Source organism: Xiphophorus maculatus, chromosome 2 (genome assembly GCF_002775205.1).
Source record: "Xiphophorus maculatus strain JP 163 A chromosome 2, X_maculatus-5.0-male, whole genome shotgun sequence".
Classification (NCBI taxonomy): Eukaryota; Metazoa; Chordata; class Actinopteri; order Cyprinodontiformes; family Poeciliidae; genus Xiphophorus; species Xiphophorus maculatus.
In genome coordinates, this window is record NC_036444.1 from 16,210,518 (window position 1) to 16,238,426 (window position 27,909).

The window sequence follows — 27,909 nt, forward strand, 5'->3', positions numbered from 1 at the left end:
AGTGGAATTAAGAGTGGAAATCCGTCTCTTGTGGAGTGCTGAACTGAAAAGAGAAATTAGGTTCAGTACCTTGCTGCTCCTCCTCTGTCTTATAAACACATGGACTTGGCTAATGAAACAAATAATTTTTTTTCTGACATGTTCTCACATTCTCATCCTAGTTGATTGATCATAGATACATGTAAAACATAAAATTCATGTCTCTTCTGACAAAAAAGTATAACACTAATTAATGGTAGTTTGAAAATTGTAGTCATTGCCAGATACCTTTCCAATTTACACCTGGAAAGGTATCTAGTTGCTGTGGGGTTGCAACCAGGGCTGTTGCTTGTCACATGGTGCTTACTCAGAAACAGGAATGACCAAAAACTAAGTATTTTTCAGTGCATGCTGCCACTGCCATGTTCCAACTTGGGGAGAGAGTATTTGTGGTAATGTGTAGTTTTACACACATTGTATTTTGCAAAGAGTTGGCCAATTTTATGGCCAACATTTTGGTCTCATCTGAGCAAAACATCTTTTTCATCAAGGTTATTTTGTCCCCTGTATTGTTTTATGGCTAATTGCAAACAGGCAATTAGCCATATCAATAGATTGAGTCTTCAAACAAAGTGGCATTCAAAAAAATACTTGAGAATAAAAAGGTGCATAATGCCATAAAGACAATTTGGACACAGTTGGAATCTGCCATTCCTGCAAAGAAAAAGCTTGAGAATGCGACAAGGAAGAAGTGGCAAAAATGACCAAAGGACAAAAAGAGGTTTTGTTGCTAAAAGAAATTTCTAGAAATATTTGTTGTGGAAGGTTCTGGAACCAAATTTTTTTCATTTCGTTTTCATAATGTTTGTGCCATGTGAAAGTCATTCTATCTGTTGTTGTCTAATAAATGCTGCCAGTGCTGCCCCTCTGTGTCATGAAACAAACATGAACTTAAAAAATTGGAGGACCTGAAATAAGAAAATGTAAACTTTATTGCATCATTCTACAATCCCAATTTACAGAAAAGAGAAAAGATAAACACATGTAATGGCACAGTTGCTAATACAGCAATAGTCCAGAAACACATCTTAGTGTGAATTTTAAGTTTAGCACATTAATAAGGCATCTGGTTCGCTCCATCCGTACATTAAAGGACCGACACGCAAAAGCTCTTCCTGCAACATGTTTAAAAAGAGCAAAAACATTCTTTTAAGATTTCCCATCAGAACTAGAACTTCTCACCAGAAAGGCTTTGGAAAATCCTTGTGTGCACATTGTACATTCTGCTCTGTGACAGATTAAGACATCAGTGTGATCACAATATACTAAGCCGCTATAAGACATTTGGTGAACTGATAAGATTCATTAGACCTGAGTGTATTAGCTGATTAGTACTGATATCTGCTCAGCTAATTTATATGGAGACACAAAGCCTGTAATATCACTGCTGGCCAATTAAGATAGTTTTGCAAAGAGCAAATCAGTTAAGAAAAACTTTTCTAAACATCTACAACAACCATATAAAAATACAAAGTGATTAATTATTGAGTAAAAAATCTTTTCTTTTATCTGGGCAGATTTTGAATTTAAACACAAATCTTATAAGAGCATTGGTTCAGAATATTAATAAGCTATTAAACCGAAGAGAATGACGTATGTGAATGAGGCCGTCTAAAGACACAGAGCCAACGAAGCCAACTAAGACACAGAGACTATTTGTGACAAGAATCCTATCAGAAAATTTCCAAAGTTTTACCAATAATTGTAAAAAAACAAAAAAAAAAACAATCAGATTTAAATGCAGAAATATGCACAGTTATAAAAAACAGTGGCTTGGCCTCAAGTTCATGTGAATACAGTACTAAGAATGTCCAACAGAGCTGTACTAAATTAGTTAAACTAATCACTGAAAACATGCTAGTTGGTGATCAACTGTTGTAACAGCTTCACAAAGCAGTGAGCATCCGAAATCTGAGGTACATTCATAAAGCATCTGCCTCTCAGCTCTTTTGGTTCAAGTAAAAGCCTTTTTTCCAATGACTGAGCAAGTCCTTCAATACCACAGTGCTAATATCCCAATTTGTGACTTTTGGTGTGTGACCCAGTTTTCTTCTACTAAGCAGTTCCCTCAAAAATAGCTGTTTCAAAAGTCTTCCTCTATTTTTCCATTTCTTCATTTGGTCTTCTGGAGAGATTCTTTTAAGCCTACAATGCTTTGTTCCTCTTTATGAAGAGAACCAGCAGCAACAATAACAACAACAACAAAAATTAAAGACTGTTGAAAGGCAGTATGTAAACACACAGATCTTTCAGGAACTATACACAAGAAAGATGATTGAATAAAAAATAAAAGCCCAGAAAATCAGCCGGGAGGTAACACTGATTAACTTAAAAAAGGAAGAAAACATATCACAAAGAGAAAAGGGTAACAATTTCAAACTTTAAAGTGCAAGTATAAAAAAAAAAGTCTTTCTACATGTCATCTCAAGTCAGACGTTGAGACAGTGTCAATGGTCTTTAGTGGAAAAGTGCAAGTTGAGATCAGAACACTTTCAGAAAAATATTTTTTTAAGAATTTGATTCAAAACAGTAACAGTTGGGCGACTAAAGAGATTAGTCAGGACTCAGCTTCTCCTTATGAAAACGGCCACCTCCTCCAGAGGAACAGGGTAATCCTCCAGAAACGTCCCGCCATCAAACACCTGCTCACTCTGGCTGTCTTGCCACTGGAAGCCCCCATCTGGTAAATAAATATCCCTCTGGACTGCTCCCTTCTCCACTATTGGTGCCACCAGGACCTGAAAGCACAAGAGTTCAAACCTGTTCATTTTACCAAAACTGATCTAGTGGCCAATTGGAAGTTGGATGGGGAACAGAGGCTGAAAACGTAAGCTAGATCCTCTCCCATCAGAGAGGGATCAGGTCATCAGGTCACTAGTCACCTCGTCTCCAATTAAAAACTGGTCATCGGTGGTGAAAGTCATGGGGTCACTGGGACTGAGCCACCACAAAGGACGGTAGATGGGGTTTCCGGTCAACTGCCACTCCTCTGCATACTTCTGTAGTAGTGGAACCACATCCGTCTGGTGCTTTGTGATATAAATCCGGGTCAGATTCAACACCTGGAGGGTTGGCACAGATCATAAAGTTAATGCGTATGGGCTTGTACTCTGACGCAACACCACACAGTGTAACTACCAGTCGGGTCAAGCAATGTAGTCTCTCTCTTTTACTTGTACGACTTCTTTTTTTGATTCACTGTCAAACGGTAAACCAAAGTAATGGCGCATTACTCCCCCCAGTTGATGTTGATCTGCATGTAAACTCTATGTAATCTCTGAACAGGCCAACTATTATTTGGCTGCTCTACAAATCTGGTTTATATGACGAAACCACTGTTGAAAAATAAAACTTAAGAAGTTATATGGAAGAAGGTGCTCTGCTGAGATCAGACTAAAGCTGACATTTTAGGCCAACAGATATGCAAACACGTTGTGCAAAACTATCATCTTAAGCACATCATTCCAATGGGAAGACACGGTAGTGGCAGCAACATGTTTTGTGGATGCTTTTTTTCCCAGCAAGTATAAGGAAGCTGGTCAAAGTTCAAGGTTCATCTTCCAGCAAAGCATACTGAACATACAGCAGGAGCCGCAATGCAATAGTGCAGATCAAAGCATTATTCCTCTACTTGGATGACCTAGTCAAATCCAGACCCAAGACTAACTGAGAATTATATCCACTTGCCAGTTGTGCACTACTTTGTGATGATCTATAATCATACCAATAAGATGCATTAAAGGCTGTGACTGCACTGTGAAAACTGTGAAATAATTTAAGGGGTTTAAATTCTTTATCAGCGTCCTGTGTTTAATAAAACAGTGCCTGCCAGTGCAGAGTGCTTCATTTTTCCTTACAGTGACTCCACTGTCCAAGCACAGCTCTGGACTGCGTTTAGCCAAACGAATGTAGCATTCCTAAAAAGGTCACATCCTCCTCAGTGTCCCGTGACAAAAACCTAATTTGACCACATCTATTAAAAAGAAAATGTATTTTCATGAGCTGGGGATTGGGAACATTTGGAATGAGCTTGAACTGCTGCCCAGGTTTGAGTGAATCTTGCTCTAATTGAGAATCCAGGCGTGTGTGTGGCTTTGAGGTTTTCGCTGCTATTTGACTCCGCTGCAGTTGTTGCTGTGACCTGTCTGTGACTGCATAACGTCTCACAGATTCTGAAAACAAGGTGCACCAAAGTGCAGTAAAAAATGCCATATTAAAGTTATTTACAACATGTATTTCAGCAGACTGTTTTACAGTAAACGTCACCTCGGTCTTGCGTCATTCAACTTTACAAGTTGAATGCTGCACTACATACCAAAGTGGAAAACTTGCTGTTGTCTAATGTTTAGCAGAACTGTCCAAAAGCTCTATTTTTACCTTTGTCATGCAATACAAATTGCTACCAGTACGCTTCCCTGCTTCCGTCCTAATTGCTATTGGTACCGAAAAAGCAATTCATCATTTTAACTCTGTCACAGTTGTCTATCATTAATGGAAACCTTCATTGCGACAGTAAAATATTTTTGCCAGAATTTGCCTTGGAATCATTATTCCAGCTGAGGTGACTCTAGAGAGTGAGAGTGAGCCATAAATCCAGAACAGGGATAGTAATTCAGAACAGATGGACTCTCAACCACAGGTGACTGAGATGACGAAAGACTGGAAGGACAGGAGGGGTGAAACAGCTGTCATCCTCTAGAAATAAATGCAAAAAATATTTTCAGAAATCTGAGCTCTTGCAAGTTGTTAGGAAAAGCATCATGGTCCATCACCGGAGATTGGTCACTCTGTGTTTCTGCTGAGCTTAGTGAATTGCTAATTTCTTCTTTCCTGTGTAGAAAAATGTTACAGTGCTACAAAAGCATCAATGAGAACAACTGCCAGTTTTCTTTTCTTTAAAAGTAGCTGCTTCTGCCGCTTAACCTTTTTAAGACTTTAAATAAGCAGACATCCCACCTTTCTTTACCCTGAATTTTATTCATTTTGAAGAAAATTGCTATCAAAATGTGAAACTTTAATTTTCTCACCTTTAAAAGAGGTGCAGCTCAGTAAACTGGAATATCTTTGAATTTTTTCATTCCAGTATTTCAAATCAGGGGAAGCCCATATATAATACAGATTCATTTTGTACAACCTGTGCAGTGAGGATTTATTTATAATTTTTATGATTATGGATTACAGCCAAAGAACCCCCAAGATTCATTTTCTCAAAAAAAAAAAAAAATAGAATATTACCAATTAAAATGAATTAAAGGATTAAAAAAAAAAAAAACAGAATTGTCAGATTACTACAAGGTATGTCTGCAGGAACTTCAGTGGACTGTATCACTGTGGTCCAAGTTCGGCCCTTTTTGCTCCTTAGCCTTGGTAAGACACCACCAAGTAGTCTCCAGGTAGAAATGTTTTAGCACAGGAAATGCAGCAGCTGCCATCTATGTCCTCTGCTTCTACCAAACTGTTGGAGTATTTTACGTCACAATACTCACAAAGCAGATCTTTTCCCTCTCGATGGGCAACTTTTCTACCATGTCTTCCTTCCACTCAACTTTCCATTATTCTACAACCAAGATTGTGGAGAGTATAAGTGACTGCCGCACAGCTCGCAAGCCAGCAGTTTTACCCAGAATCATTTGGGCCACAAGGTAACATTTTTGACAAAAAAACCCCACTTTTATTGTGATTATATATTTGAGAAGATACATTTTGGCATTTTCATTAGTTATAAGACATAAACACGTGAAATGTAATTACTGAGAACTTACTTAGTAATTCTAAGTAAGATTAATTATGCTTTAATTATGCATTATTAAAGCATAATTAATTCGCTTTAATTATGCAGATTAAAGATGGAATGTATGGTCTGTGATTGGTTAAGAGTATTGTCGGATTACAGTTGCATATACCTGGTCCTCACCAAAGGCCCAGGGTGGCGTATGGAAGCTGAGAACAGGAAGAAAAGCTGCTATCTCCAGCCACCGGATAAACAGCTCCTTATCGGTGACCAGGTCTCCAGACAGAGAGCCTCCTAAGAGAATAATAAGACATGACTCAGGGGCTAATAATAGTTCTAGAGCTGATACACTGAATAAAAAGACAAGAAGCTTTTGAAAAAGACAGAAATAGATATGTATTACTTAGACTTTGACTTTATTTACAAAAGTAGGAGAGTAATATTGCTTTAAATATTCACACAAAGGCTTTAAAATCAACTGCAACTTTGTATGTAAGGTTTACATTAGACTAGTGAGTTTTGACTGTGCTTCTCAGTGCTGCCAGTTCTTCATGTTTCAGATGAGTCTCTGCTCCAGCACACCTGATTCAAATGATTTAATCAACTCCTCATACTATAATTAAATGTGGCAGAAGCCCATTAATCACTGGTTAGTTTCAGTCAGGTGTGTGTCAGCAGGGAAACACCTAAACACACAGCACAGTCGGCCCTGAGGGCCTCAGAGAAATACTGAATTAGACTTAAGACAAATTAATGGATCACAGTGTTTTTTTCAGAAAGTGCCTCTTTTCTCCACTTCAAAGAAAATAGTTTTCACCCAGACATCATCTGTCTGCTTGGCTGCCAGCCACCATTGAAGGAATGTAGAAAAGGACTGGAGTATGCTTGATTTAGTTTTTTGCCAAAAACCAAAGTTTGTATATTTCAAAAAAAGCATCTTACTGAAACATTACATTGCAAAAAATGTAGTAAAGAGGCTGTTGTATTACCTACTGCATCGGGAATGAGGAAGTTGTATCCCACCAAGGCATGGTGCAACAAGGAGGGAATGACTGCCCTCAAACCCGTTGGACTCCAGTCAGATTGTAAGGGTGCCATCTTGATGAACAGAGGCATGTGGCTTGACCTGAGACACAAAATGTTTGTAATTAACAACCCTTGATATGAAAATATAAATGTCACATACTTACTTGAACAGGAAGATGCATTACCTAGTTCCAGCTGTCATGATGGTGGAGTCTCCTATGCTGGTGGCCATGTCAGCCAGAAGTTCAATGTATTTATCTCCACTCAGAACCAGCGGTGTTCGCAGGGCCTGCTCCTCAAACAGATTCCCCTCTCCCCCCTCCAGTACAATGTACTCCATCCCTAAATGGGCCTGCAGGGACTCCACTCTGTCCAGGAACCAGCTCACAGCGGCTGGGTTAGTGAGGTTCAGCTTTACACAGAACTTTCCTCGCCACTGGGTCAGCACAGGGATCTGCAGAAACGGACCAGGAAAACAGTGTAAGTGAAATGCCACTGTAGCATTTCAGTTTTGTAAGATCTAAATAATACCTTGATAGATTTTATGAACTTGGTTATATTCAGTGTTCTTTTTTTGAGCGTGCATAGCTTAAAATATTTACTTTTAGAATATTTGGTATCTATTTCACAATTTGAATGCCATTTATTTTAAAACCAGTGCAGGATCAAATGCTGTACAAGTAATCAAGTAAAAGTAATGACCCTGGGTCAACTTACCCCTTTGCCAATTCATAATTTACAAGCAAGCCCATAATCATTCATGGTTATGCATTTGATAGGTGCTTTTATTCAAAACAATGAGGATATAATAATGCAGTTAATATTAAAACCATCATGGCCGGGGCAGATTTAGATAGTGGTGGTTTTAATTTGGCTGTGAACCCTGAATTACATCAGCAAAAGAGGCAGGCATTTCTCAAAAAATAACCAAGTATTGTATAATGAGTGCCAATTTTGAAAATACAGTACATGTTTCTGTTTATATCCACACATTTGTGTTTTGACAATTTGTCATTGCTGAAGAGCTCCTGTTTTTCACCCTAATCTTTATTTCCCTTCACAGATTTTTGATAAAATTCCAATCCAGATTCTGGCTGTAACATCTGGCCGGAGGTGGCGTTGGACCCAAACGCAGACGTGAAAATGGCAACCTCATGTTCATGGTAAAGGAATTTATTTTAAAAAAGACTTACAAAAACCAAAGAACTGGCACAGAAGTACCAAGGAGTAAACTAGCTGGGATGAACAACTGAAGAACCAGCATGGGAGGAAACAAATGATGGAAAACTCAAGAATCCAGTGAGGTGGTAAGAAAACTGGCAATCTTTTAACTACGGGATGATGGGTAATTGGCATAAGAACCTGTTATGACTAAACAGATGAATGCAGTGCAGCCAGAGAAGACCCTAACCAGGGAAAATGAAGGGGAAGGAACAAATGAGCAGAAAATGAAGGCAGAAGGAACGACCACAAAATGGAATCTGAACCACAAACTAAGGATCAACACTTAGAGAAGAAACTACAGCAGTACACAACAAGCAGAACACCAAAAAGAACTAAACAAGTCAACACAAAGTAATTAATCAAGTATTCAACACCCTTAATGTCAGGAATTAACTGCTCAAAATAATACAAAAAACACAATCTAGTGAAAACCAGAAACAGAAAATCCCCATTCATTATGACACTGGCTCGGCCGCCCTACAGCGTTACGACTACATCCAGTCAGAAGAAACATCTTTGTAAAATTAAAAGATTACTTTAAACCAAGGGTAAGAATACCTTTGGGCTTTACTTTCTGTGCCTTTCTGTTCAAGTTTAAAACTCACATCATCACCATTACATAAACCATTTTGTATCAGGTTATTTCTTATGATAATCAAGTATTTTTGATTACTTTTGATTTTTAAAAAAACTACACAGTAAAATTCCAATATATAATTTTACTCATCTGTCCATTATCTTTACAGTTGATTCTTATGAAATTTGATAAATTATTAATTTGATAAATTATTAATCTTTGTCAAAGCAAAAATTACACTAAGTGACTCCCTGTTGTTAGATACTATTCATTAGAATCTTAAAGCAACATATTTTTACAGCAGGCTCTAAATGCAATCTGGAGAAGTCTTTTAAATTACGGGGTCAAAGAAGGTACATAATGTCCCTGTGGCAGAGGGTCACTACAAAATAAATCGTTTGTCTAAAACTATGTTTTACCACAGAGTTTAACTATGTGGTAAAACTAGTCACCATATAGTTTTATGTGGTAACTAGTTTTACCGCATAAAACTAGTTACTTTCTCAAAATCTGTGAGTGATATAGTTAACTTAAGAACCATGTCACTGAATATAATTTTTTAACATAGGTGCAAATAAGAAAAAAAAAAATTAATGATTCCCTTCAGACATTAGGTCCGACTTATGAGACACATGTTTTGACTTTCACTTGAGGCATTATTTGCAAAAAATAATAATAATACGATAATATGTAGGGGAGTAAATACTTTTTCACATGGAATATGCAAAGTAATAAATCTAGTTTAGGTGAAATACTGTAAATTTTAAGTGGTGTGACTGGTGAACATGGTGAATGTTTTTGCTGCTTGGTTCTCACCAGTTTCCCCTGAGTGGCTGAGGGAAGACTGAGCCAGTAGTCCTCTGTGCCGTCAGTGAGGGAGGTGTGGAACTGCGTGGTGTCCACGCCCAGGAAAGGAGACAGGGTGATGGAAATGTTAAGAAGCTTGACAAGTGGGAGGTCCCTGGTCAGTCTCTTGGACATCCCTCTTTTCCTGCTGTTGAGGTAGTCGTGGTCCTATAGAAAGAAACAGAGATGCCGAATGATGCTTTTCAACAGGGCATTTAGGTCACTGTGGACAATAAAAACATTCAACATGAGTTCTCACAAATGGAGATTTCACATTACGTAAGTGTGCAACCAAAGCTCTTAAGAATATAAAGTTTTATCCCAGGATGTGAATGAACTGTGGAAACAAAAGCTAGATTAACTTATATTGTGTAAGTTTCTGGGTTTGCTTTGTAAATTATGTATGAAAGCATGATTAGTTTACATAAGAAGAAACAAGAAAAACAAAAGCTCAATTTTAACCTTGATCTTTGTTCAGAAAGATGACAAACAATGAAAAGAAATAAATGATGGAAAGCCAGCGTAGTTGATAAAAATCTTTGTAGGAACTGAAAAGGAAGGGCAAAGTCCAGCTAATGATCTACTTACTCCTCTACAATATTGGATTCCTTTCAACTATACTTGTAAAAGTTTTCCATAACGCACTGTAGGACTGCTTGCATCTACCGTGTATCAAAATAGGGGATGAGGAGAGGAGAGGAGATTTTAGAAAAGTCTCATTCACCAACTACAGATATGTGTTATTACTCCCACGATCTACCTCCTCCCTTTGTCACTTCACACCTACTGATCTGTAAAAAAAGGAACATACAGTTACCATTGTGTATTTACAGTACAAACACAGATCCATGAACTCCTCATCTTTCCGCTCCAGTGCGGACTCCCAGTCAGATCGCAGCATCGCACTGGTGTCAGGATCACCTGCTGGAGTTGATCTTGGCTGAGATCCCTTTGAACCTCAGCACACCCAGTTCTTCGCCATCCTGCAGTTACCACACTCTCAGCAACCTGAGATCCTTCTGAGTGGGAGGCTCTATTTATTTTCTCCAAACTATATTTGATTTGTAATGGAACATCACCAGGTATTGACATGGATCCACTTAACTGTGGTGTATGTTTCTGTGCAGTTTGGAATATCACTCAGAGGATGCTACTTGATGGACATGAAACCATCACATACAATTCATAATATGCTAGTTTTATCCCAAAAATAATTACTTGTAAAATATAACAAAATCTTTGAGGAAGTTTTTTTCTTTGCTTTGCCATTTCAGTGAATCTGTTCCCCCTCTTTTGTTCCCTGTCTGTTTCAGTCACAGTGGAGGTCCACTTAAAAATATTCCTTCAGCTGTGTCAGTTTTATGCACATGACCTGTGAACCCTCACCAACCTCACAGCTCTAACTGTTAATTAGGAAGATCACAAGAGCCACACATTTTAGAAAAAGAACAAATGAATGAAAAAGCAAAACCCTAAAAAGAAAAAGTTGGACATCTTCAGTCAGTGGCTGACATTGGTGTCTACTTTTTTGTGACGCATGAATACAAAATTCCTGTGGCGATCAGACAGGGCTAAACTTGAATCACCTTGAAATCTTTTAAATCACTAAAGTGAAAGACATCATTGTACTTCACCCAGTAACACAGTTGTTCAAGAAAACTTGAGTTCATTACATTACAGCTTTCAGCTTCTATACTGTAAGCTGTAACATTTAAATAACCTGACCTTGTGAGATGAACATTATGATGCCAATAAGTGTGCTATCTGAGTTGTAAATGTGTCACATCAAAATAGACAATGTTTTAATGTTACACACACTCTCTGCTGCATTAGCCTGGCTTTCCTCTAAATGCCACATAAAAACTGCAGGACTGTAACTGTATTATTCAAATCAGAGGTTTATTTATTAATTGTTATATTTAAATTGCCAAAATGCATTTTAGGTGTCAGGATGTTACTGTAGCTTTCTCAACCTACTTGAACCCAGTTGGACTAACTTGTCGAGGACAATATGCAGAATCTCCAGTTGGGATAAAACATTTGACAGGAGAGTCTGCAGGATCGGATGAGGAAGTGATTGTTCTTAAATGTGTCAAGTCAGTATCAGAGATAAAAAATCTCTGTCACACATATCTTGGTGAAGACCACTGAGAAATTTGGTGTAATTCCTGTTAATGGACTACTTATTGTCGAAGCATATACCTAAACGTGCCAAATCAGCTACTTTTGGGTATCTAATGCCAAAATTATATTTTATTATATTGTTTTAAATACGTTCAGGCAAGAATGGGTGACAAAAAAGCTTCACTGGATCAGTATTTGTAGTTATGTTGTAATGTGATTGTATTTTTCCAGAAAAGCAGTTTTGCAATAATTATGGTCTTAACGTACTAAGGCTTTAAATCAAAACTTAAATCTGTCCCTCATTTGAATAGGCCTTTTCAGGGTAACTATTTAAAATCTAAACCTGAGAATCGATTTAGACATAAAAGTCTAAGTCAGTGCAGAAACGAGTGTACAGCATGTACCATTTCTGAAAGGAGGGTGGTGGAATGTTCATTGAGGCTAATGACTCCCTCCCCCAACTGGTGTCTCCTCAGACGATTGGAGAAGGTTCGCAGCTCCTTCTCCACTTTCGGCCCCGTGTCCACATTGGTGAGGAACTTCCAGAACGGCAGCCTGTCAGAAACACAGGGCTTGTTTATGACTCATGACAACTGAAGGGGAATAAATTAAAATCTTTGTTTAGCCCGAACTCACCACAACGTTTTCATGTTTGGCAGCTCCCTGCTAAGCTCGGAAAGCTGCTGCACGGCTTCCAGGTGAGCGGCTTTAACGTTGCGGGCCACACACACAGTGTACTGGAGAGGGAGGCGCTCCATACTAGGCAGCGACTTCAAGCAGAACTGCTGTCTACAGTCCAACCCGAGCTGCATGGGGATGTCAGGAGATACAAGCACTGTGACTCCTGCATAGTGGGAAAAAGACAGGGCAGGGGGTCATTAGTGTACTGCGTCATTGTTGTCAGAACCAAATAAATATTACATTTGGCAACCTTTCGCACAGATTTTATAAAACAGAGCCACGCTGACACAGGGATTTAGTCATACACTTTGCATTTAGTTCTCTAGTTGGCTTCCAACTGGAGGTAGTGCAAGTGAGATGATCCGTTGCAGATTCCACTTCCATGACATAGTGTATGAGTGTTACTGAGACCTGGATGAGTGCGGCAGATTGTTGTGGGAGGCAGAGAGCGGTCTGTGTCAGCTGATATCAGATGTAAGAAAAACACTGCCTGAGATGAGCAGTGGAAGCAGCGCGCCGTTGAAGGAGGCCGTTGGCAGCAGGTTGCACTGCACACCTAGGGTAGAAGAGTCAGTCGGGTAGTTGGGAAAATCCCTTTGCTAGTAAAAATTCACCAGCAGTGAAAATGCAGATGACTAATTCATGTTTTCGATTGACACAAGCGATGAAGTTTGGAAGAAAGACCATTTTTGCTATACATACGCAACACTATGAGTGGTAGAACACCATTGATATTATGAGACATAATGCTGGCTGCATCATACTGTGGGAATAATTTTCCAGCAGGTTACAGGGAGGTCAGTCGCGATGGAAAGATGGCTGATGTCCAGTGCAGGGCGATCACAGAGGAAAACCTGAAAAACCTGAAAGCCTGTAAGATGCATCTCTTATTGTTTATTGTTGTAAAATGATAAAGTATGAAAAGGTCCATCGTGTATGAATACTGTTGTGAGGTGCAGTAACAGACGTGAAGATAGTTTGGCTTAGAAAATATAAAGAAGTGAGGAACAAATCAAGACTTTTGCTGTGCAGTGGAAGTGTCCCATGAGCTCCAGTGTAGATAGTCCTTGCAAGCAGTGAAACTATAAAAAAATGCACGAGAAAATTTTGTCCCCAGATGTAACTGTTGCCCTGCAAGGAATGTCTTGTCCATCTCAGGTTACCCCTCCCCTCACCACTCTCCTGCTTTAAGCACCCGCTCTACCTCTCTGCTCTGTCCGGCTCCGGGCCATTCCCATCTAAGGCCAGCAAAGTCTGCTATCGATCAGTGCCGTTAACCCAGACTCTGACCCCGGCCCCTGGCTCAGGTTTTTTTTTGTTGTTTTCTTTTTGCCACAAGCTGCTTAAAGTGCCCAACCAGAGGATTTCAAGGTCTGCAGCTGGTCTATGAAGAGATTAAATAGTCTGAGAAGCTGGTGAGCGCTTGGCCTGCTTCCGCCACCCTCTCTGGTTTCAATGCTGTTACTGTTACCTACTGTTCTCATGCAGGCCACCACCAAAAGCGGGCAGGGTACACATGTACCAGTTTATAATCAGATTAATAGTTTCAGAGACCCTCATTTAAGTGCTGCATAAGGCCAGGGAAGAGCCTTTAACCAGAAGGTAATTCTCATGTGTTTGCAATGGATAATGTCAAAGAGATACTGGTAACACTTCAGCTGCTTCTCACAAGGTATTAGGTCACCACTTCTCTCCGTCATACAGATTTAAAGAGCTAAATGTTGATTTTTGCTTATAAAAATTGTGAAATATATTTGTAATTTGCACAGCACAACCCATGATACCTGTACATGAATTGTACTGAATTTAATAGTAAATTACTACAAAAGAATATTGTTGAATTAGTCTGTACTAAAGCAAATGTGTAGTGTAGCTGAAAGTGGAGCAGTGTAGAATTTCATCCCTTTATGACTACATAAAGGGATGAAAGTGAAACACAAGCAGTGAAAACAGATGAAGTGAGAGTAAACCAAACACCAAGTAGATGCACAGAATGATGAGCAGATACCGCAGGCTGCATGCTGTGTTTTACTAAAAGTGTGCACAGGACGGAACGTGTCACTTGAGTGTGACTTCCAAAGATGCTTACAGTTGAAACCAGATATTTGCATACAGCACACTGTATAGGAATATATGTGTAATCTTTTATTCACACTGTCTGACATTAATTCACACTAAACTATTGGCAGTTTATGACAGTAAGATTTAGCAAAATTACTGATATTTACAAAATGGTGGAATAACAACAAAATTTATACCTCTAGATCTTTTACTTAAATTTAGATGTTTGCATAAATTTCTTTCCTAATTAGAATTTATTAACCACAATAATTTGGTCTATCCCTCCTTGTAGAACTGATATAGCTTTACCTGGCTTCAAGACTGCTTTGCTCACATTCACCTTTTAAACCCTTTCCAAAAATCTTCTATAAAAGTGCGATCAGGTCTCAGTGCTGGCCACTCCAAAACACCAACTTTGTTGTACTTAAGGCATTTAGCAAATAATTTAATTCTATTCTTAGGGAACTCAGTCATTTGAAAGCTATAGATTGTCTCTAATCTATAGCTTCCTGGCTGATTTCTTGAGATGTTCTTCATAAAGCAATATATTTTATGCACTGGCCTTTCTTGTAGCAAAACATCCCAAAAACACAATGCCGTATATTTCCTACAGTCTATGCAAATAACTAGTTTCAACTGTAATTCTTACTGGCAGTAAAACAGAAGTGAGTCAAGGAAATGGGACAGCATCATCCAAAACTGCAGCAAAATCTACAGATCCAAAGTTTTACTAAATCTTATTTTCTATTTTTATACAATCTAACTCCCTTTGCATACAGCATGATGCTTTTTGCTGTCCAAGCGGAGTACTACAAGCTCTTTGCTTTGGTAAAAAACATCGCATATCTCCAAATTCACCACGCGAGAGCAGGAAATGTAGAATTTGAAAGAAAATGACGCAAAATTGAGACCTTGGGTAACAGCCAAGGTGGCATAGTGAGGAGGAAGCAAAAGGGGCGACCCTATTTTTGGAACACTTATTTAAACGTTCCGAGCTTCCCATAAAAAGAAAAAAATATCCACCAGCTCTCAAAGGTGAAATTATTTGCTTTACTGGAAGTATCCTCTTACTTTCAAAGCAGCAGCACAATTTAATGGGCTCAAATGAGCGATTTGACACATGCATTCCTCAATTTTACAGTTTGTGAGCAAGCGCACAAATCAAGTAACTTTCACACACGTGGATATGCATGTATTCACTCACACACTCATGTACACCTACCTTAGCGGAAAACTACAGACATCCAAGAAAAACAGGGTAGGTCTTATGGCACCATAAAGGCTCCATGCACTTCCTTTTTGCTGGGGCAGAGGTGAACACTTGGAGGTGGCATGTGGAGATAGATTGATACGCTTTCTCAGGGGTCAGAAAGATTTTAATGTGACATCTAGGGCCTCTAAAAGAGGGGGGAAAAAACCCGCTGCTGCCTGAGTTCCTCCTGCTGCAGACCAGATGGGCTGCACTCCTTTACCTGTCATATTTATACTGTTATTTATGATGCCAGTGCACCCTGACAAACCAGACTTCAGTTTTAAAAATGTGCACAATCCTCAATGCGTGTGGGGGTGGGCGTGTGTGTGTGTCAAGGCATGAATTTCCTTAACAATGGAAATTTAGTTTCTGTGCCCAACCTCAAGTAATTGATAGCCACAAAACTGGGTTCCTGCCATGTTAGTAAATTTCCAATCCCCCCTTATTGAAACAATAATGACACAATGAGGAACCTTCATAGCTCGACTCCTCTCATCACTCCACTTCATTACTTTCATGATTTTGATGAAAATAAAAGGTGGTTGACTGGAAAATGTTTCAGATTAATGTTTGTCGAAAAGAGTAGAGTTTGAGTTTCACCATAAACTTACTGGTGGCCTAATAAGGCAATTAAAACACATAACTGGTTCTAAACATCTCCACTCAAAAGTATAAAGAAGCAAAACAAAACATGACTATTTTTACAAGCTTTATCAATTATTTCTTCTTACTTAGTTTAAATATAACTGTAACTAGATGGCTACATATGCTGTATAAAAATACCCGGCTTTGTTTGCCATAGTCTGAGATTAAATAAATCTGAACCTTTCCTGTTTTTGTCATAATTCACAGCTGTTTCTGTTTTGGTTGTCACATTTAGATATTTATATCATCTTAATGTAATATTTTCTTCCAACCTAAAACCTAAAACATACAAGATATGTCAAACAACAAGAGGAAGGTATTTCAGTTACAGCTTTGTTACGTCTATTATATATTAACAGTTTTCTTCCTTCTTCTACTTTTCAAACTTATAAATTCTGTCACTTGTCCTAACTTTTATACATTCTGCTTCTGCTCTCCAGTTTTCCATTCATTGCTGCTATTTCAGTTGTTTGCTGTATGTTCTCTCTTAGTTTTTGAGATGTTACATTTCTGGCACTTTGTGGCTCCTTTCATAACAGGGGGAATTAGCTGAGCTACTGCTGCTAACAACTTAACATTGTCATTCTATAGATGAGAGTCTGGACCCGGTCTTTTAGTGTCTCTCTCCTAGACACTGACATTGGTTGAGCCTTTATTGCAACTAACAGTCTGTGGTCTTACAATCTGAAACCAGCTCAAAGCTTATCAGGTTCACTATGTTTTTCTCTGCGATGAAGCCATTAAAGGAGCTATTACTGCCATTAACTTTTCTTTGTACTCCTAGATCAGTGCATCTGTTTCTTTTTTTGAGTGTGTAATGCTCTGTCTTCTCAAATCCCCAGTCGGTCATTGTGGCAGATGGCCGTTCACACTGAGCACTGAGTTTTCATTTCCTCCGTCGTTACATGCATGCTCAGTATGAGGGGAAGGAACCATCAGCGACACAAAAACAAGCAGCTGACCACGGTCGCTTTGTGCTCGTCCAGGAGGAGGGACTGCTGCAAGTCAGTGACATAATGCAATCTTTTTTTATGAAGTGCCTTGAGATTACAAGTGTTATGAATTTGTGCTAAATAAACTGAATTCAAACGAATTGAAAATAAAAAACACAGATATTTTAGTGTGATTTTATGTGATAAAGGAACACAAACCACACCTTAATTTCTGCTGGTTCAAACACATGAAATTGCACTAAAGTCCATTAAAGTCTGTGGTTGTAATTAAACAAAGTTGAGCTATATATTGAAAGTAGCTTATCTGGTGAATTGTCAACAGATAATCTTTTACCTTCTGTTTTAGTGGTTTTATTACATCTTGTGTTTGTGCTTTCAATAAAACTTTAAGAAAATACTTTCAAGGTTTTATCAGCTTTGCATATCATCAAAAAGCTCAGTTTGATTGCAATCGAGTCAATGCAAAAGAGTCAAAATCACATGCATGACGGTTTTACAGCTCTTATCTCTGACTCAGTCATACTTGGCTGCTGCCTACTTGAACACACAAACCGTAAAGGAGCAGCAATCAACTATCATCCCACATGGAAAAACTGAGTCATAGAAGGAAACAAAGAAACATGGAAAAGAAATAATATTTCTAAGAGTTGTAGTTTAAAAAACGAGACAAGCTAAATTTCGATCTAATTTTTCCTCTGTGTCTAGAGAAATGCAGACAACAGAAAAAAAGTACTGACTCAGCACAACTTTTCCACATTTTTTAATGTTACAACCACAAACTTTGATGGTTTTTTTACTGTGATTTTATGGGATAGATCAATTCATAAAATTTTAAGGTGGAAGAAATAGGATACAGATTTTTCAGTTGGATTTAGATCTGGACTTGGACAGAGGCATTAAAACAGATAAAAATGCTTGGATCCAAACAATTCTCTTGTGCCTCTGTTTACAGTCGTCCGGCTATATGGTGAACCATCGCCCAAGCTTCAGGTACTTTGTAACGTCTAACAGAGTTTCTTTCTGGACTACCTTGAATTTATCTTCACCGTTCCTCCAATGAGTCCTGACCAACTTCCCTGTCACTGACAAACAGCGTAATGCCTCCACCACCATGATTTATGGTGGGGTAAGATGTCGTGTCAAGGTGTTGTGCTGAGGTGTTAGTTTGACTCCACATACAGCGCTGTTAGATTTTACAAGCAGATTTCGGTGTTGTGCCACAAACTGCACAAAACTCAATCACAAAGGGTAAATTGCCTGTAATTGTGTGACTCTTTATCAAATCCAGAGGATCCCAAAGCACTTCACTCTACATTCATTCCACCATTCACATGCTGATGGTGGCAAGCAACTGGATTGTAGCAACAGCTGCCCTGGAGCAGATTGACCTGACCACCACAAAAATAAATAAAATCTTAAATTGACTGTTTCTATGTTGTTGTTGTTGTTGTTGTTGTTGTTGTTGTTGTTGTTGTTGTTGCCATGACTTGAGTAATATATTCTGTGACACTTGTTAAAGGCAGCAAACATATTTTGGAAGGTAAAGATGTAAAAACGTAGGCAGGTAATTATATTTTCCTGGCAGCTGGATTCACGTTTGTGTTTGTCTTTTGTAAGTCATTTCAAAATTGAAACTTTCAGTAATGTTATTTGATATTAGAGGTTTTCCTAATCATGTGAAACCCTATTACAAGTACACATTAGTGACTGTGGGTATTAACCTGATTGGTTCTGATTCTGAAAAGCAAGCTCACAACATACAACCCAAACAATATGACACGTCCCAGGATAACTTCGGTTATTTTATGTCCATAGGCTGATAGCTTAGAGCGTCTATGGAAGGCGAGCAAAATCTTTTTAATATGCAGCTGGTCATAATGGGAATGAACAAAACAGATTAATTATTATAAAGTTAGAGTTGGATAACATTCATAGTATTTATTTATTTATTTACCATGGAGTAACAACACTCCCCAATATTCCTGCACACTGCCTGTCAGCTACCTGAAAGAAGGCCACTCCAACTTCTACCATTACATGAAAGACAAAAATTTGTTTGGAAAAATAAACTGCTGTTTGATCACAATAAACATGGACAGCCTCAGTGTGGACAACAAATGTGTGGCCATCACCATCTTTTTATAGAAGCATTGTACTAAAGGTGGCTCAACAGTGGCACAGATGTTAGCACTGTTGTTTTGTAGCAAGAAGGTTCCGGGTTCAATTCCGGGCCTTCACTCTCTGCCCTTCTTCCTGTTCTCCTACTAATGATTATCTGTCTGGATGATCTCAGTTTCCTTTTGAGGATATATGGCTGGAGCAGTTCCGTTAAATAAATGGGTGCCAAACAATTTAACACTTTAAAGCTAAGTATATTCTTGGAAAGTCTTTGAAGTTAGGAGACCTCATTATCATCACCCTAATCTTTCTCTCCCTTGACTGATTCTCAATGGTTGGTAAAACTAAATAACTTTGAAACTACATGCATTATTTTGGCCTTTGCTGTATGTTAATTATTTGCTAACATGTGTTGCATTAAATTAGATATACAACTTTTCAAAATAGATGCATGTCCCGGCAGGGAAAACAACGTTTTTAGGTGTTCCTCAGAAACGTTATTGTTAGTTTACATTCCGGTTTGGTAAGCTTTTTGCATTTGAAACAGAGTAAAATCCCACCTCAACTTGAGCAAAATGTTGTAATATTGACTGATCTGCTCCTCACAGCTCAGTTATGTTTGTATGGATAAAGACAGGTGGAGCTGTGAGACGTTCCCCTAGCTGCCAGCATTCTCAAATGTCAGCCACTCCTGTACTTCCATATATCCTCTATCTAATCTTTCTGCTTCTCTGCAAACACTTCTGCCCTCTTGGTTCTGCTCAATACATCTGTGCCAACAGCCGTCCGATATTTGTGTGTCAGCAACAAAATCTTCAGTTTCTTTGACTCCCAGAGGTCCTATTAGGTTGCACATGTCACTCAGAGCCTACCACATTTATAATGTGCTCCACTGACTAACTAAAGTAAGTGAAGACAGGTCACATGCCCGGACCCCGTGTGTAATGGTCAAGGAGTTCAAGCAGCTGTCCTAATATTATATCAAAGCTGCAGTATATTTGTTCCCCTAAAGCAGAAATGGAAAGAAAGAAGCTTCAGCCTGAAGCCGAGATGGAATTTCTTAATGACATTAAATAGTTATATCACTCAGCAGAATGTTGTGGAGCTGTGGTCGCTGTTTTACATTTGGTTATTTTCGGAGTATTTCTTGAATCTGTTAAAGGGAAACGTTCAGACAGCGAGTCTCAGATGAAACCAAAACAAAGAAGGAAAAAAAAACAGCAACAACATTCTTTTGATTTCATTAATTAACAACTTAGTAACTCAGTTGGAACTTCTCAATACTGTGGTGGGGCCCATTGATTATACCATTAAATAATGCAATTATTTTAAAATGTTAAACCTGTATGTTATCAGTATCAGGTATCGAACCATGCTGCTGGGATCTCTGAAGAAACCAAAGCATTTTTGAAGCTTGTTTGTTGATAGGGTGATGGTAAAACGTATAGCAGACACAGTATGACTTGGAGGCAATAGTGCAAAAATCAGCTATGCACTATATGCAACTGCTGTTGATCAGTAACAGAGTCACGGCACTGATTAGGGACCCCCTCCGTTCCTTGATCTCTCCTCCTGTCCCTTTGTTCCACACACACACTAAAGGTGATCCAGTGCGTGCCCTTTCGAGATCACGCTGTGGTGAGCCTGTTCTCAATTGAATCTTGTTGTCATCTGATGATATGGAGCTAAATATGGGGAGGCAGAAAAGAAAGTTCTTGGTGCAGAAAACAGAAGCGACATAAGAATAACGATGTCATAGGGATATAAAAAAAGGGGTTTCCAAAGCGGTTCAAAGACAGTAGATAAGTTATGCAGGTGTATGAAGAGGAGGCTTTTAAATATTTGGTCACTGCTGTCTTGCAACTACAGCAGATTATAACAAGAACAAAGAAGGAACTTGTTTTGAGTTATTTTGTTGTTCAGGCAGTAATAATTTGTTTAAATGATGAATCATAAAAGAGGTACATTTATAGAACTTGGCAGTGATACACTTGAGTTTAAATGTCTTCACTCAGTATAAAACTACAGTACTGTTCTGATATGTCTGATAAGTCTGACCAGTTGCAGCAACCAGACAGTAACTGTTATCCAACAATTTAAAATTAAAAGTCCATTTAAAATTAAAAGTTCATAGTTTTTTATGGTTTGAGAGCTGTATTCTTTAAACCTACTAAACACAAAGTTCATATCATTAATCTGTGAGGATAGAGAAAAAGAAAAAGGAAAGAGAAGAACCAGGACAAATAGCAACATGAATCAATTTTGTTAACATTCTTCCACAGAGTCCAGGCTAGTGTTCAATCGTCATAATTTAACATTTTTTAGGAACAATGTTAAATTGTTCCTAAAAAACAATTTAGGGTGCATGGAGTATTGGGTGCTGCTATTGTTACATTTTATTAAATTATCACGCAATTTATTTTTTGTTTTTGTTGAGCTAATCAATTATTTGCTAACCCTGCTGCAACAAAAAACTAAAAGTCTATGAGGGTTATGCACTAGAGCATTGGGGACCATATTGTGTCAACATAGAACTCATGATGTACACAGTTGTCCCACTGTGTGCAGGTTTACAGACGTATGAAAATTCTAGTTTACATAAATAGCTATATGAAAACAAGCTTGTGTGTGCTAAAAACCTGATCTGAAATGGAACAGAGTAAATCAATACAAATACATGTTGCTGCTTGGTTTGTTATTTGACTTTTCATTGAAGCTCTTGTTCAGTTCTTCTCCAAGTTCTTAAGAGTCTAAAGAGCGTTGTACAAAGTGAAGGATTGTGAGACTTAAAAAAAGAAAACTTCTGTTAGGATGTTGGTGTGTAGTTTGAATGGGAATTTATTATTTATTTGCAAAAGTTAAAATCAAATGTAGTGATCAAAAGGAGCCTATTGTTTTTTTTTATTATTAGTTACTTAATTTCCATTTGGAATACAACACATATTTTCTATTTGAATTAAATTGCTGTGGTTCAGAAATTAAAACTCATATTCAGCAGAATTATGGAGAGAGATTTTATTTCAAATGAAGTAACTTCTAGCTGCAATACATGCGATGTGAATTTTCTCCAGACTCTTTACAGGGTTTTGCATCACAAATCTTTTAAGGCTGGAGTTATTCCTCTTGCGCATGCATCTTTTGGTACCACAATTTTTACGTCCAATAAACTTTCCATTAATATTCTTAAAGTCATCACTCTTGTGAACATTTTGCCATCTTTGAACTTTAATTTTGAGGTGACAACTCATGTTTTCAAATACATGATCTTGTAACTTGTGCAATAAAGCATAACAATAATTCAAAAGTTAGGTAAAAAAATAAAAATCTTAGATTAAATCCAGAACTAACTGAGAAATATTCATTTTGTAGGCAAACCTTAGGAATGAAAACATCCTTGTACTTTTAAGATATCAGTTAGTTAATCTATAATGCCCAAACAAGCATACAGTATGTGTCTTTATTTGAATAACAGCTTGTCCTGTTTTAAGTCTATATACAGTACACAACATATCTGTCACACACTAATCAGCCATATTTGAGATATTTTAAATTCCACAGATAAACAAAGAACCAAAACATGACAAGGTTCTAATAAGTGCGCTCATGTCTTACAAGGTTAGAAGAAGGGATTTAGGTCATGTGACTTTCTTGTTAAGGCTGCATTGGTTATGTAACACACTGAAATGTGTGGATTTAGCTGCTGGGGTGTGTGTGGATTTATGCTATATGAACAGTAGTGATTGTGGTATAGAAGGAAAATTGTGCAGATTCTATTTTAGCAAATAATAACCTGAAAATTATAGCTTGCCTTTGTTTTCAGCCCTCAGAGTCTACTTTACATGTCTTCATTTTCAACAGATTTTCCGCTACGATTGTTCAGAACATGCAGTAGCTCCATCCATCACTTCATCAACTCTTTCCTACCTTCTGAAGGTGGCATGATGCTGCTGCCAGCACCAAATGTTATGTTTTACATGGGAACAAATTCATTTGGCCAGAGCACCTGCTTCTGGATGTTTGCTGTGTCCCCTCCATGACTTGCAGCAAACTGCAACAGGGACGTCTAAGAGTTATCTTTCAAAACTCATTTTCTCTTAGCACTTTTTCAAAAAGCTCAGGTTCATGGAGTTTAAATAGTTAATAGTTAGGTTTTTTTGAGATCCGATCTACTAACAGTCGGTTTGTAAAACACCTTTGAGAAATCATGGCATGACACCACCTCAATTATCACTGCGTTGCATAATGAAATATAGTTATTCGGTTTTAAATCTTTGAGGAACGAAATTTAATTTGTTGGAGAAGCTGCTCAGAGGCCAAACACCGGATTAAGACAACTTCAGAGTATTAAGTTGCCAAGGTTAGTGCTGTACTTTACCACACAAGCACATGTACACATTCCCCATCAGTCACATTAACCATTTACATCCGCTGGCGGTTATTGGGTTCCCGCTTTGCCCCCTGGATAAAATCTAACACCTCCTAAAAATAACCCAGGGAGTTAAACAAGTCGGGAGGGCTCTCATCCAAAACTGTCCTTTTAATAGAGACAAAAGGCAATTACGCCTGGATCCCAAAGAGTTAATTTAAGATGCCAAAGGTGGTTTGTTTCCCTTTGTGGTTTAATCCTAAAATTAATATAGCGGGCTGCCACAGACAGGATTATGTTACCCTCTATTTGTGGGTCAGACATCATACCAAATCAGCATTGTGATTTTTAAGTGCTGCCTTGAGAGCTGTTTCTTTGTTATTATTATTATTTAAACACAAACACGTGAGGAGTTTCAGATGCACTAAAACACAACAACACAACAGTCTCCGCTGGGCTTCCCTCACACTCTGCGATTGCAAATCTGCTAGTGCTGAGTCAGATTTCCACAATCCTTGATAGAAGTGTGCAGAAACAGCTGGCTCTGTGTCATGTTACACATTAGAAATATATCTCTGTTTGTGTGTTTATTTTGTGTGTGCGTGTCTAACAATGGCACCTTACCCGATGAACCCAGGAAGTAGCGTTCCAGTGGAGAGCCATATCCAGAGGGACTGTCCTTAAGATTGCTGACGATGTAGGGCTGCATTGTGATGTTCTGATCATTAATGGGCCAAGTCTGACCCTGGACATTCGCACCGCCGTACCAGGAGACATTGGCCATGGAGAAGCAGTCCTGACAGGATACAAACATACAGTCAAGCAATGAACCACAACTTGCAAGCAAAAGTTACACAAATACAGTTAAAGATGCATAACAATAAGTTAAAATGTAGAACGGATCAGCAATGCTTTTCTTGATAAGGAGGCTCTGACTTTCTGCAAAGGGTGTCAGTCCGTTAGTGACTCTAAAAAAACCTTTCTGTCACAACAGTAAAGGGTGTAGATTCCTTTTCAGCGCTAAATTAAAAGCACTGCAGCTGATCATATCTACTTCTTAATCTAAACTACTAACTGAGCTAGAGCTTAATGTGATCATTTCCCAAAAAATAGTTCTTTAAAACTTGGTTTGATATTTATAAATGCTTAATTCTACTTGTAAAAACAATTAATTCAAGAACCACCACTTTGGGTAACAAAGGAAGACTTGGAAAAACAACAGAAAGCAATAAAAAAGATACAATGCATCTATTACTACCACACTTAAAGGTAGAATAGATGATTAGAATATTTATGCTGAAACACAAATGTGGGTCACATTAGGGCTGTAGTGTATTTAAATTAGGCCTCAAAGATAGTTAGAAATGCATCTTAAAAATAACCTATATCACCTTTAGTCTTTTTAGATGCATGCTTTGTGTTCATTAAAATGAAGAAACCTGACTGCAGAACTGAAGAACCCAAAGTGCTGTGTGATGCAGGAACATGAAGCCATCTAAGAAAGTACAGCACGCAGCAGGGATTGAATGACCAAAGGTTTTCTAAAGGGAAGCCTCCATGTAAAATGTACAAACATGTCAGCAAATCTGGCCTCCGTTGCCAAACGGTCACCTGATAGGCTCTGCAGACGGAAGGGTTTGAAAAATTAGGACAACAAAGGCGACCTGGGCACAAAAGGATTTGCTGGGAACAGTCACGCCACAAGTTATATGGTGAGGAATGTTCCAGTGGGAACAGATTAACCTCCCTAAACATCATAAATGCTTCTGAAATTTAAGCTGGAGAGAGGGATGGGTGGATTACAGTGAGTAGACTATTGGATGTAAAGTTCTTAAAAGGTGCAATTCAACTGATTGCAGTTTAGGCTGTTATATATGAAAAAAGAAACTGAGCTGACTGCATTGTGATTTTTGCAAATGCCAATTATGCTGATTTGACTTGCTTCATTTTAAAATAATGTAATAACGCAAGAGCACACATTGGCATTTACCGAAGTTCAACTTGCTAAAAGGTTTGTCTGGAGCAAACAAGTTAAAGTTAAAAACAAACTTAAAGCTAATAGGTGTAAAATCATTTTCTTTTAGCAGCAACAAATTTTATACCATACAAAAACAAACTTTCATATGCACATGTAATGACATCACAATAGGCATATATTGATCGTGCTTCTTTTGAGTAGAGCCATTCGTATTTTCTTGTGTCTTTTTTTATATTTGCATTTATATTTGTCACTGTCTTCTTTTGAGAGAACCACACAAAAACATTTTAGAGTATTGCATGGAATTATTTTAAGCAAAACTGTATAAAGACAACATATAGTATGTTCAATGTGTTACATTAAGATGGTTTCCCAAGTCCTAATAAGGTCTTCAAGCCCCACTATCACTTCCAACACTTTGACTTAAGCATAGCAGAAACTTTTATAACTAAGACGAAGCTCAAATGCCTCAGAATCCGAGTCAAAATTTGCCAAAAGTTACATGCCTGACATAAAATTTACTAATGCAAACCAATTAGCTCAACTGTTGTGTCTCTGTGATGTCAGCATCATAATTTCTCCCTTGTAAAGCTTTATATTTATTGAAAATTCTTACTTCATTACCCTGTGGTATCTTTTAGTGACAAACACACACCACAGAAGTGTATTTTTAAATTCTTTCTTTAGCTTCTCATCAACAAATCAACTCTTCTAGTATGATTTTTATTCATTAAATTAAATCCTAATTAAATCCTGATAATAAACATATCAGTCTGACTCTCTCTGGGATGGTAATCCATCAAGTCGAACAAAAATACAGGTTTCCTGCAACTACATCTTCAGCTACATTCTAATAATAGTTTTCAGGTAGGATTATTGATATTGAACATTGCACACTGTGCTTAATCAAAAAAAGTTGAATGTACTTTTTACGGTAATGTTTAATATCCGACACAGTCAAATTATTTAACCACATGATCTGTAATTGTTATTTTATCTATGTTGCAAACGTCTGAATGACAAATTTCTCACAATTATTTTATTGGACAAAATTAACTGCATTCGCACATGAATCAGAAGCTGATAAAACAAATTCAATGCGCGCAAAATGAAGCTGGAAACGTTTTATTAGATCTATGCTGTGCGGAGCGAGATTTTCCTCTGTGGACTGACTGAATCTTGACCGAACACCTACCTTCAGCTCCACATGACAGTTCACCGGCGTCCAGGCCATGCTGTAGCACTCCGTCTCTGCATCCTCGCTCGCCTCCAGCGAGATCTTCACCTCGGCCACCGAGTCCCAGGTGTAGCAGAACTCTGTTTTATTAAGCCAACACAGGTTCCTCACAAAGGGAACCTCGATGTCGGGGTTCCCCACGTTCCCGACGTCTATCTCCACGTAGGTCCTGTCCTCCATCAGAGTCTGTATGACCAGCGAATGGGTTCTTCTCTCCCAGATCAGTCCGCTGAAAGTTCCCCTGAGGATCCAGTTCTTGTTGGGCTGGTCCACCACTTGCCAGTAAATAATCCCGATGGTCATTACAAAGAAGACAGCCACCCCCAGACAGGCTATTGCCCCTTTCCACGTCTCGTTCATCTCCTTCAGTCCCGTGTCCCATGTTACCTCCGGGATGGGACTGGGGTTCCTATTTCGAGCGTGGGGCATGTTTGTTTTTCAGATCAACAAAGAATCAAACTTCAAAAATGTAAAAACATCCGTGTGTCAAAAATGTCTGTTGCATCATCATATCATACTCTTTTTGTTCAAACCAGTAAACCAGTCTACTCCTTATCTGTACACCGTTTACTCTCCTGCTCTGTTTTGCGCGTAATTGTGCCAGCAACAGTGACCTGTCACGTGAAGAAAGCTGTGAGAAAAATAAATCCCAGCGAGGAGACGAACAAGCATGAATTAACAATTGACTTACCGCATACTGTCGCTGCTTTAAAAAGCTTGTGTTTTTATATTGCATTGGCTGCAGTGAGCTCGGGAGCAGCCCCGAGCCGGGTTTGGCAGCAACATCTACGTTTAGCTCCTCCGAGTCTGCCTGTCGTGCACTTTCTGACGTAACACCGGGTTTTTCGGGGGAACGGCGGAGGGGGAAGTGGGGGATCAAAAAGGGGTTGGCAGAGTCGTGGAGTTGCCCACTTCGGGTGAGAAAGGAGCGGGCAGCCCGGAGAGAAGGAACCCCTCTCCCCTCCCAGTTCAGGTGCGTGCGCAACTTCTCCTTGCGCTCTCCGTGCGTAAAAACAGTTGTGAGATGTCATATTGAGAGTGAGGGGTCTGA

At 38.6% G+C, this 27,909-nt stretch overlaps 1 protein-coding gene across 2 annotated transcripts; it reads right to left on the reverse strand.

The window, feature by feature from the left end:
- Positions 1 to 953: 953 nt before the first annotated feature.
- Positions 954 to 27,792, reverse strand: LOC102221862 (SITS-binding protein-like). 2 transcript variants are annotated; one of them, XM_023342921.1, is made up of 11 exons: positions 27,550 to 27,792; positions 26,817 to 27,472; positions 24,268 to 24,439; positions 12,204 to 12,411; positions 11,972 to 12,122; positions 9,414 to 9,611; positions 6,982 to 7,250; positions 6,760 to 6,896; positions 5,943 to 6,064; positions 2,922 to 3,101; positions 954 to 2,777 (listed from the first exon to the last, which is right to left on the reverse strand). In XM_023342921.1, exons 2-11 carry the CDS (start codon positions 27,285 to 27,287, stop codon positions 2,604 to 2,606), a joined length of 2,082 nt encoding a protein of 693 aa, XP_023198689.1. In that variant the 5' UTR covers positions 27,288 to 27,472; positions 27,550 to 27,792; the 3' UTR covers positions 954 to 2,603. The 2 variants fall into 2 exon arrangements, with proteins under 2 accessions (XP_023198689.1, XP_005808912.1); XM_005808855.2 differs by having other exon boundaries at positions 26,817 to 27,792.
- Between the last annotated feature and the right edge of the window lie 117 nt (positions 27,793 to 27,909).

What these genes read in the sequence shown, in the direction of transcription:
- LOC102221862 (XM_023342921.1), bottom strand. Translation starts at nt 27,287, where the DNA reads ATGCCCCACGCTCGAAATAGGAACCCCAGTCCCATCCCGGAGGTAACA. An exon ending in CCTCATTCCCGATGCAGTAG is followed by an intron (nt 6,065 to 6,759) that starts GTAATACAACAG and finishes TTATTCTCTTAG; the next exon opens with GAGGCTCTCTGTCTGGAGAC. An exon ending in GGGCCTTTGGTGAGGACCAG is followed by an intron (nt 3,102 to 5,942) that starts GTATATGCAACT and finishes CCAACCCTCCAG; the next exon opens with GTGTTGAATCTGACCCGGAT.